The 12,056-nt window shown below is 44.6% G+C and overlaps 1 protein-coding gene across 8 annotated transcripts in view; it reads left to right on the plus strand.

Moving 5' to 3' along the window:
- LOC106567125 (pleckstrin homology domain-containing family G member 5) overlaps positions 1-5,040 on the plus strand; it is an 84,557-nt gene extending 79,517 nt beyond the window's left edge. For 6 of the 8 annotated variants that reach the window (XM_014136055.3, XM_014136052.3, XM_014136054.3 and 3 more), the window contains 6 exons: positions 37-324; positions 486-605; positions 832-964; positions 1,145-1,415; positions 1,594-2,703; positions 2,970-5,040. In XM_014136055.3, coding sequence (XP_013991530.1) covers positions 37-324; positions 486-605; positions 832-964; positions 1,145-1,415; positions 1,594-2,703; positions 2,970-2,979 — 1,932 coding nt within the window. In that variant the 3' untranslated portion in view covers positions 2,980-5,040. Of the gene's footprint in view, positions 1-36; positions 325-485; positions 606-831; positions 965-1,144; positions 1,416-1,593; positions 2,708-2,969 lie in introns of those variants that run through there. The other 2 variants (XM_014136053.3, XM_014136063.3) reach the window with 1 other exon arrangement.
- The last annotated feature ends 7,016 nt before the right edge of the window (positions 5,041-12,056 follow it).

Raw genomic sequence — 12,056 nt, forward strand, 5'->3', positions numbered from 1 at the left:
ACCTCTAACTCCTGGTCCTCTCTCTCCCCTGCGCAGTGGGCTGAGACTCATAAGCAGTGTAACCGGCTGAAGCTGGCTGACATGCTGGCCAAGCCCCACCAGAGACTCACCAAGTACCCCCTACTGCTGAAGGCTGTCCTCAAGAAGACTGACGACTCGTCGTCCCACGACGCCGTCAGCGGAATGGTGGCGTGTGTGGAGGGCTTCATCAACAGCGTGGACTCTCAGATGCGCCAGCGGGAGGAGCAGCAGAAGCTAGCCGCCATCTCTGGACGCATCGACTCCTACGAAGCAGTGGAGGGGAGCAGCGAGGAGTTGGAGAAGGTGGGCACTCACCACACTCAGGGCTGGCTTCCTGGATATACTTCTGCAAGTCTACTGCTAGACTAGAATCTCTATTGAATTAGATTTTTAGTCCGGGTTGAAATTTTGCAACGCGTTTCTGCTTGGTGTGTAACTCTTCTTCTTCTTGTCTCTTTCCTTAGATCCTGCGTGAGTTTAACCGCTTCGACCTGATGGCTCCTATGAGAGGCACATCACCAGAGGAGACCAGACAGCTCCATCTGGAGGCGGCACTGCGCATGAAGGAGGGCAAAGACAGCAGGGTAAGAGTCTGGCTGGGCTACTTTGTAACTGCTTTTATCTCATTATAACTGTCGCAGGCTAAGAACTACCCATTGTCATTGTGATAGAATATGTCAATAACCAGGGTGATTGGGGAGCAAATTATTTTCATAATATTTACTTATTTGATTTAGCCTAGTTATTGTACTAGAATGATGACAAGTGACCTGAAATTGACCTGGAAGTATTTCCCCATCCTTCCCTCAGATGGAGGTGTACTGCTTCCTGTTCACAGACCTGCTGCTCATCACCAAACCAGTGAAGAGGTTAGAGAAGGTCAAGGTGATCAGACAGCCCCTCCTCATCCACAATGTTGTCTGCAAGGAACTCAAGGACCCTGGTGAGTAACAGCATGCAGCTACATTTAAACCAGGGTTCAAGGTATTTGTTTTCTTTCACATACTTCAGCTGTGCTTGATTAAGCATGTCTGGCACAATTGAGCCAGCATCTGGCACTGCAGAAAGGCTCAAGCAAATGCTTGAGAAACATGTTTTGATTAGCTGTTCTCTTTTACTATAGGCTCCTTCATTCTCATCTACCTCAATGAGTTCAAGAGTGCCGTGGCAGCCTACACTTTCCAGGCCAACAGCGCCACCCAGGGGCGAAGCTGGGTTGACGCCATCTGCAACGTCCAGAACCAGCTCCAGAGAATGCGGACTGAGGAGGTTCTCAGGCAGCAGGTCACCCTACAGCACCGTCTATGCGGAGAGGAAGAGGAGGAGGAAAACAAGAGCAGCAACTCCACTTCCAGCTCCCCCTGCATGAGGAACAAAGATCAGCAGGGACCAAGGTACAAACCCAAACAACGACTTAGACATAGTAGAGCTTCATTCTTCTATAAGGACACTGTACATGTTGATCGGATCTGTGCAAAGATGATTTCATGTAAACATCATCATTTATTGTTAGTGTTAATATTCCTAGAACCATTCTGATCATTCTAACATTTTGGTCAATTTCTCTTCCAGTCATTCGGATTGCTCCACAGAGACCCTGTCAGTCATGGACATAGGAGAGGATTCAGGGGAGCACCAAGACCCCTCTGCCACAAGCACAGACTCAGGAGGACCTTTAGAGAAGAGCCTAGACTCGGGCACAGTTACCCCACCTACTGGGCCTGAGCCCCTGCACTGCAACCCTGCCAGCCCCCAGGACAACCTCGCCAACCGGGACCCTGAGCCAGAGCAGGAGGGTGTTATGGAGGGAGGGGAGGTTGAGCTGGAGCCTCAGTGTCGCTCTCTGTCCATGGACAGTGCCTACGGTACCCTCTCCCCAGAGTCCCTACTGAGAGAGCTGGACCTGCAGACACGACCAGGCCAGAGCAAGGGAGAGGAGACTGAAGAGGAGGGAGAGATAGAGGGCCACGGGGTGGAGGTGGAAATGGAGAATGAAAAGGTGGTAATGAAACTGATGGATGAGGAAGTGGAGAAGGAAGAGGAGGAGGATTCAACCTCTGTTGGTTCCCAGCTGTCAGTGGTTCATTCTTTTAAGCTTCGGCGACGCCCCCCGGTTACGGCCCGCCTCCGCTGCCTCCAGAGTCTGAACATCAAGTCCCTTTCAGAGGACAACCTTCTGCAGCGTTTCCGCGACTACGCCCCTGTCTCCCGGATACAAACCCACAGCCCTACAGCCCAGGACCAATCAAAACACAGGAGCGAGAGGGCGGAATGCCTGGTCCACAGTAAGAGCCTATCAGCCCAAGACCTTACTGGGCTGTTTCAGACTGACCAAGACTCAGAGCCTGAGTATGAGGACTTCCTGAGTATGAGCATGCCTTCTGGTAAGCTCTGTGACAACCTGAGGAAGGCGGAGGCCCGGCAGGTCCAGAGGGCTCTGGCTGCAGCTGAGGCCTGTGAAGGCAGCAATAGCGAGGCTGACAGCAGCAGCTCAGATGGGGAAACGGTGGTGGCGCCCTCTGGAGGACAGGGGGGGAAGTGCAATGAGTCGTTCACAGCCGGTTGCCCAGAGAAGCAGTCGTCGCCCAAAAGAAGGAAGACCCATCAGCACAAGAAGCTGACTCTAGCCCAGCTCTATAGGATACGCACCACCCTAGTGCTCAACTCTACTCTCACTGCATCGTAAGTCACAGCTCACTTTATACATGGGTATCATGTCTATACACCTGGATGTGCTATTTGGGCTTCCATGTGTTCTATTAAATTCTGCCAAGTTGATACAATGCAAGCTATGGTTATTTACAATCACTACCAAAGTAGAACCCACAGAGGAACTCTTTCAGCCAAAGTTCTAATAAAAAAATGATCTTCAGGATACTGCCTTTTACTCTATACAATATCAAAGGCCTTGTGGTAATCAATCTCTGTTGTGTTTTTACTGTTTCTAGGGAGGTGTAACCACTCTGGCAGACAACCAACCAACTAGTGGCAACCTGACCACGAAGAGGAACCACACTCTATGGAGTCTGCGTAGAGGGGACTGAATTCCTTGTGACACAAATGCACTCTCTCAAGCTGCCTTCTCCCTTTCCATTGCCTGTTGGACAGTGTCTGCTGCACGGTTTTGCAATCGGACAATAAGAATATTCTTTGATGTTGCATTTGGTTTCAGTTTATTGTGTGGGATGGGAGGGAAAAGGCAAAGAGACATTTAACTGCTTGCACTTTGTAACGGACGGACCGAGCGTCGAGGGGAGCTGAGGCTGGGACCTTTGGGTGGACTGGACAGTTACTGGTGTAGGGTAACACGCTATCGGCCTACCCTCTAAAAAGAGACTGAAAGAGGGGTTGTCCAGGCATAGATCTGCCTGTTTCTCTCTGCAATGGACCAGAGTGGATCAGAGAAGATCTAGGAAAGGCTTGGGTGGCCCAAACACTCTTAACTCTTAAAGATGTACTCCGGGATCCAAATTCATAACATATTGCACAAATTGGGTTCATGACATATCACACGAATTGCAAAATTCGAATGATATCATATAAATTGCAAAATGTGTAATATATCACGAGATGGATGACACAGTACACAATTGGATGACCACTTTTGGGGACCACTTTTGACCACTTTCAAAACTACTGGCTGAAATTATGCAAAAGTTGGAGAATGCACCTTTAAGTAATTACAAGAAAAGAAAAGGGCTCTCTAAAATGTGTTTGGTGAATTGCAGCAACTAGGATGGCATGGTATATGTTCTACTCCTGGTTTGCTTTGATGAAAACAATAAATGTTGCACAATTGTATCTTTGTTAAATAGACTAATCACTAAGGGGATGACTTTACATTCACAATGCACACTTAGAATTAGTTGTGTGTGCGCGTGAGTGTGTGTCTGTCTGGGTGTGTCTGTATGTGAATGATGCATTGTCCTAAACTCCTGATTGAACCAAAATGTTTTCCGTCATGGTGTTCATCCTCTGAGTAACATACCCAACGACGTTAAGACCTGAGTACCAAGTAGATGTCAAACTAAAGGTATACATAAAAAAACAGTGTTCAAGTAACAACCACATATTGTGTTATCAACTGCTGTGTATTTTCAAATGTTCAGAGCCAACAATTTATTTTCAAAATTGCTGCATCTAAGATTAGAATAGAGTAAATTCTGGGCTTTATATTTTCTACTGTGCTGAAGCAATTTTTGTCAATCAATAGTGGTGGTATGATTTAACCACAAAGACTAAGATAATGAAATGGTTTTCCGTTCTTTAGTGTTTAGAAGCAGAAAGATGAACCCTTGGTTATTAGGTGGAATGGAGTTGTTTTGGGAAACATAACTACACTAATGTAGAAAGATTTGAGCATGCACTCACAACCTACAACCTACATGGAACAAATGCAAGGTAGAATGTGGTGATTTGTAAAAGAGCAGTCTACACACAAAAAAAAAAATTATATTCCATGTAACAATGAGCTTGGAACCCCTTTTGAGACATTGCATATTTTGTGTTTCTTTAATGTAACACATTAACACAATACAGTAACTTAAAGAGACTGAACAATGGTTTGGGGTTGCATATAATTTGTGAATCAGTTTTCTTTGAATGTCTTTCTGTCCACACTAATAGGAAAAGTGATTTGGCGGGAGCATTGACCACCATAGTTCATTAATTAACATGGTCAAACTGACATTCAGCTTGTGTTTTATTGATGATTTAATATGCGTTCTCTAAACCCCCCCGCCCCCCTCCTTGTCAAATATTGGCCAAACCAAATAGTTTAACATTTGTTTACTTTACCAGTTTTTGTTTATTTGTAATATTTATTAAGCTTGCCATGTTTTATATATAAATATTGTTTGATTTCATGACTTGTACATTTTGTGTTGGTGTAGACTTAATATTTTGTTTCTTGTTTTTCATATCAGGCATGATGAATCTGCTATGAACCAAAACTATTTGATCTCCCTTTCAGGAATGTCTCTTTAAGTGTCTTACCAAATAAAAAAAAGCATCATCAAACATTTTGCTTTAGAGTACATTGTGTGTAGTGAAGTACATCATGGATATTACCTTTTTGTTTTACAGGGCAGCAGGTAGCCTAGCGGTTAGAGCGTTGGGAAAGTAAGCAAAAGGTCAACTTGTTTGAATCCTGAGCCGACAAGGTGAAAAATCTGTCTGTGCCTTTTGAGCAAGGCACTTGACCCTAGTTGGTCCAGGGTCGCCGTTGATAATGACAGACCCGGGCCGTGACTCGAATCTCTGAAGGTGTCTCAGGGAGAGTGGGATATGCAAAAGACACATTTCCAATTCACACGTGCGTATTAATACACACTTGTATGTGTGAATTAGGACAAATATAAGCACCCACCAAATTATTATTATATCACTTAATAAATGTGCATTTTAACCACAAAATATGAGTCTGACTTTATGTTGTTAATGAACAGTAATGGGTGGGCTGTGTCTCAAATGACTGAAATGATGTCAAATCACAGCCTCGTGCACCTGGAGTAGCAAGTAACTTCACATGTATGTATTATAAACTACCAGCAGATGGCATTAAGTATCTTTGTGGTACTACATTATACAGTGCCTTCGGAAAGTATTCACACCCCTTCACTTTTTACAGATTTTGTTGTGTTACAGCCTGCATTGGTCACTGGCCTACACACAATACCCAATAATGTCAAAGTGGAATTATGTTTTTAGAATTTTTTACAAATTAAATCTGAATTGTCTTGAATCAAGTATTCAAACCCTTTGTCAAGCCTAAAGGTCAAGAGTAAGAATGCACTTAACAAGTCAAATAAGTTGCAAGGATATTTAACATGATTTTTGAATGACAACCTCATCTCTGTACCCCATACATACAATTATCTGTACAGTCCCTCAGTCAAGCAGTGAATTTCAAACACAGATTGAACCACAAAGACCAGGGAGGTTTTCCAATGCCTCGCAAAGAAGGGTACCTATTGATAGATGGTGGGGACACTGTCCAACAGGCAAATATTCAGACGCTGAATATCCCTTTGAGCATGGTGAAGTTATTAATTAAACTGTGGATGGTGTATCAATACACCGTCACCACAAAGATACAGACATCCTTCCTAACTCACTTGCCAGAGAGGAAGGAAACCGCTCAGGAATTTCACAGTGAAGCCAATGGTGACTTTAAAACAGTTACAATGGTTGTGATAGGACAAAACAGGTGGCTGGATCAACAACATTGTAGTTACTCCACAATACTAACCTAAATGACAGAGTGAAAAGGAAGCCTGTATAGAATATACATATTCCAAAACATGCATCCTGTTTGCAACAGGGCACTAAAGCAATACTGCAAAAAATTTGCCAAACCAATTCACTTTTTGTCTTGAATACAAATTGTTATGTTTGGGGCAGATCCAATACAACACATTACTGAGTACCACTCTCCATATTTTCAAGCATAGTGGTGGCTGCATCATGTTATGGGTATGCTTTTAATCATTAAAGACAAGGGAGTTTTTCAGGATAAAAAAGAAACAGAATCCTAGAGGAAAACCTGGTACAGTCTGCTTTTCACCAGACACTGGGAGATGAATTCACCTTTCAGCAGGACAATAACCTAAAACACAGTGCCAAATCTACACTGGAGCTGCTTACCAACAAGACAATTAATGTTCCTGAGTGGCTGAGTTACAGTTTTGACTTAAATCTGCTTGAAAAGCTATGGCCAGACATGAAAATGGTTGTCTAGCAACGATCAACAACCAATTTGACAAATAATAGGCAAATATTGTACAATCCAGGTGTGCAAAGCTCTTCGAGACTTACCCAGAAAGACTCACAGCTGTAATCTCTGCCAAACGTGATTCTGACATGTATTGACTCATGGGTGTGAATTCTTATGTAAATGACATATTTCTAGATTTCATTTTCAATACATTTGCAAAAATTTCGAAAAACATGTTTTCACTTTGTCCTTATTGGGTATTGTGTGTAGATGACTGGAAAAAATATATTTAATCAATTTTGAATTCAGGCTGTAACAACAAAATGTGGAATAAATCAAGGGGTATGAATACTTTCTGAAGGCACTGAACAAAAATATAAACGCAACATGCAACAATTTCAAAGATTTTACTGAGTTACAGTTCATATAAGGAAATCAGTCAATTGAAATATATTGATTAGGCCCTAATCAATGGATTTTACATGACTGGGCAGGGGCGCAGTGATGGGTGGGCCTGGGAGGGTATAGGCCCACCCACTGGGGAGCCAGGCCCAGCCAATCAGAATGAGTTTTTGCCCACAAAAGGGCTTTATGACAGAGAAATACTCCTCAGTTTACTCAGCTGTCCGGATGGCTGGTCTCAGACGATCCTGCAGGTGTAGAAGCCGGATGTGGAGGTCCTGGGCTGGTGTGGTTACACCTGGTCTGCAGTTGTGAGTCCGGTTGAACGTACTGCCAAATTCTCTAAAACGACATTGGAGGCGGCTTATGGTAGAGAAATAATCATAAAATTCTCTGGCAACAGATCTGGTGGACATTCCTGCAGTCAGCATGTCAATTGCATGCTCCCTCAAAACTTGAGACATCTGTGGCGTTGTCTTGTGTGACAAAACTGCACATTTTAGAGTGGCCTTTTATTGTTCCCAGCACAAGGTGCCCAGCATAAGGTAATGATCATGCTGTTTAATCAGCTTCTTGATATGCCACACCTGTCAGGTGGATGGATTATCTTGGCAAAGCAGAAATCCTCACTACCAGGGATGTAAACAAATTTGTGCACAAAATTTGAGAGAAATAAGCTTGTTGTGCTTATAGAAAATGTCTGGGATCTTTTATTTCAGCTCATGAAACATGGGACCAACACTTTACATGTTGAGTTTATATTTTTGTTCAGTATATTGTGTTTGCATCATTCACCCACACTTTGACCTCTCGATACAGATCCAGTTAAGCTTACGACACACAACACAATACCTCTTCTATTGAAGTACGCCTATACTTTTTACGAGGTGTACATCCAGTATTTCATTGCTTGGATATGATATGCTGTACCCTTTACTACAACCTCTTGGATCCTCATATTACGCATAAGATCATCTAAAAGCCTCCGAATATACACTGCTCAAAAAAATAAAGGGAACACTTAAACAACACAATGTAACTCCAAGTCAATCACACTTTTGTGAAATCAAACTGTCCACTTAGGAAGCACCACTGACTGACAATAAATTTCACATGCTGTTGTGCAAATGGAATAGACAACAGGTGGAAATTATAGGCAATTAGCAAGACACCCCCAATAAAGGAGTGGTTCTGCAGGTGGTGACCACAGACCACTTCTCAGTTCCTATGCTTCCTGGCTGATGTGTTGGTCACTTTTGAATGCTGGCGGTGCTTTCACTCTAGTGGTAGCATGAGACGGAGTCTACAACCCACACAAGTGGCTCAGGTAGTGCAGCTCATCCAGGATGGCACATCAATGCGAGCTGTGGCAAGAAGGTTTGCTGTGTCTGTCAGCGTAGTGTCCAGAGCATGGAGGCGCTACCAGGAGACAGGCTAGTACATCAGGAGACGTGGAGGAGGCTGTAGGAGGGCAACAACCCAGCAGCAGGACCGCTACCTCCGCCTTTGTGCAAGGAGGAGCAGGAGGAGCACTGCCAGAGCCCTGCAAAATGACCTCCAGCAGGCCACAAATGTGCATGTGTCTGCTCAAACGGTCAGAAACAGACTCCATGAGGGTGGTATGAGGGCCCGACGTCCACAGGTGGGGGTTGTGCTTACAGCCCAACACCGTGCAGGACGTTTGGCATTTGCCAGAGAACACCAAGATTGGCAAATTCGCCACTGGCGCCCTGTGCTCTTCACAGATGAAAGCAGGTTCACAATGAGCACGTGACAGACGTGACAGAGTCTGGAGACGCCGTGGAGAACGTTCTGCTGCCTGCAACATCCTCCAGCATGACCGGTTTGGCGGTGGGTCAGTCATGGTGTGGGGTGGCATTTCTTTGGGGGGCCGCACAGCCCTCCATGTGCTCGCCAGAGGTAGCCTGACTGCCATTAGGTACCGAGATGAGATCCTCAGACCCCTTGTGAGACCATATGCTGGTGCGGTTGGCCCTGGGTTCCTCCTAATGCAAGACAATGCTAGACCTCATGTGGCTGGAGTGTGTCAGCAGTTCCTGCAAGAGGAAGGCATTGATGCTATGGACTGGCCCGCCCGTTCCCCAGACCTGAATCCAATTGAGCACATCTGGGACATTATGTCTCGCTCCATCCACCAACGCCACATTGCACCACAGACTGTCCAGGAGTTGGCGGATGCTTTAGTCCAGGTCTGGGAGGAGATCCCTCAGGAGACCATCCGCCACCTCATCAGGAGCATGCCCAGGCGTTGTAGGGAGGTCATACAGGCACGTGGAGGCCACACACACTACTGAGCCTCATTTTGACTTGTTTTAAGGACATTACATCAAAGTTGGATCAGCCTGTAGTGTGGTTTTCCACTTTAATTTTGAGTGTGACTCCAAATCCAGACCTCCATGGGTTGATAAATTGGATTTCCATTGATTATTTTTGTGTGATTTTGTTGTCAGCACATTCAACTATGTAAAGAAAAAAGTATTTAATAAGATTATTTCTTTCATTCAGATCTAGGATGTGTTGTTTAAGTGTTCCCTTTATTTTTTTGAGCAGTATATTTTCTAAGTATAACTGATGTTGCCGTTTTCTACGGTTGGTGTGACAGGTTGAAGAAAGCATTGGATCTGTGGTGTTGCGTTAGCCTGGGTGCCAGTCTGTTTCTGTTGCTCTCTTGCCAACTCCTTAAGGAATGCTCGACAATAACAATGGAGTAGTGAAAAGCCCTGATCTGGGACCAGGCCTAGATTAAATTAAATTAGATTAAATTCGTAGAGCGGAAGATACCTGCTATAGTGCAGTTGAAAATGAAAGTCAATGTTCCTGCATTTGCGGAGACTGCATTGACGGTAAACGCTGCATATGTCAGCTCAATTGGAAATTACCTTAACATATAAATTGCGCCATAACACAGATCTTCCTCACTACGGATTGAATCTAGCCCTTATTTAATAACCAAGATGTTCTTATTTTATACTGGCCAGTCTTTACAGAGGCAACTCCTGCTGAACAGGTCTGAACTCGTGATGAGGTAATGCTATATACATCTGGTTGACTGGCCTTTCCTTTTCCTCAGAACTTCTTCTCAGCTTTGAATAGTGGTTCACGGTCCACGCATGTGTGGCAGACCTTCCAGAGGTATGGCAGGAAATGTGTAAGCTTACACACACACACACATGCACATGCACACGCACGCACATGCACATACACACACACACACACACACACACACACACACACACACACACACACACACACACACACACACACACACACACACACACACACACACACACACACACACACACACACACACACACACACACACACACACACACACACACACTTCCAGGAAAGGCTGGACCTGTCCTGTCTGTAGTGTGCGCAGACCAAGGTGTATTTACAGGTGATTATCAGCTAATCGGTGGATTACAGCATGTTGATTCCACACATGCCCCTAATCCGCATTGGAAAAGGCACCGTGGCCCCTCTGGGATTGTCCCTAGTCTTAATCTGATCTAGAATCCGGTTTGTCAGTGGGCAGTGGCCCCTCCCGTGCTCACATCTGGCCCTCTGGGATTTAATGTTGTAATCCTTGATTTTATTTCCAACATTTTATGCTTTAGTGCTGATACGCTGGACTTTAATTATTGAAATGCAGCTTTCATTTTGAACCACAAAGTAATTAAACAACCCCAGCTAAATAAACTCATCTTCATATGTTGAGGTTGTGGTACACTGCTTGTAGTAGTCTATGGTGGCTGGCTGCTCTCTGGACACTGTACTCTGGTGTGCTCATTTTCACAATCAAAGTCTAAGGTGAAAGACATTGCATAGAAAGCGTTCAATACTTTAATCCGGTTGGATTCTTTGATACTGTTGGTACAAAATTAATTTGTCGAGAAATGACATAAATATAGGACTAAATGTTTGAAAGAAGGCATTTTCACGCTTTCCTAAATTGGATTCGTTTTTCTTCAATGTTGGAATACTTCCCAACACTATACTGTATATGGGATTGTGGATGCATTGTCTATGATGAGATCCTTTAAAATGTACAGTATTATCATCCAGGTTGTTCTGTTTCGTCCCAAGCAGCTGGGGCATGTGAGCACTCCTCCCTGTGACAGATGTCAAAAAGCATGCTGTAAAAAATGTCAGATTAACACAAAGGGGCACTTTGCGCAAATCCCGATTATGGAGAGCACTTTCATTTATTAAACTCTGCCAATCCCTATGCTCTTTTGGAGCCGGGATTAAAATCAGGTAGACACCATTGTCTGTCTAAACAATCCCCTTTCTAAGCTCTCTCTCCCTCCCTCTCTCAGCCAGTTTTCTCTGGATGGTGTAACCCAGACCCAGGGTTGGCCGGTTGGCTGGATGTAGAGGCAGCAGGGGCTTAAATGATGGGTCGTCCGCTTGATAATACCGCCACCATTGATTCCCATTAATCAACATCATCCCCTTCAGAAGAGCTAGGTGGGGGGGGGGGGGGGGGGCAGAGAAATAAAGTGTTTACAAGGTCTGTGCTGTGAAAAGGCCCGCAGGCAAGTGGCAGCCATATGGAGTGGATCACCATGCTAGTCATAGTGAACAGCTGCCTTTTATCAGAGCCAGCACAGCACCAATACACTGCCACCGCCACGCGTTGCCATTAATTAGATAGAGACTGATTGACTTTCATGTTATTGGAGACTGGGAGAGCCACAGCTAGCTTAATATCTGACCACACGAGGCCCCTCAAGGCCCCGAAGGTTTAAACAACAGGTGATGGGTCCCCCTCTGTGTATTTCCTGGTCCGGAACCTTTCTGGTCGAACATCCCAGCAGGTAGCCAAGCAGTTAACATGTGCTGGTTTGAATCCCTGAGCCGACTAGGTTAAAAATCTGTCGATATGCCCTTG

The sequence above is a fragment of the Salmo salar genome, chromosome 13, assembly GCF_965601325.2.
Source record: "Salmo salar chromosome 13, fSalSal1, whole genome shotgun sequence".
Lineage (NCBI taxonomy): Eukaryota > Metazoa > Chordata > Actinopteri > Salmoniformes > Salmonidae > Salmo > Salmo salar.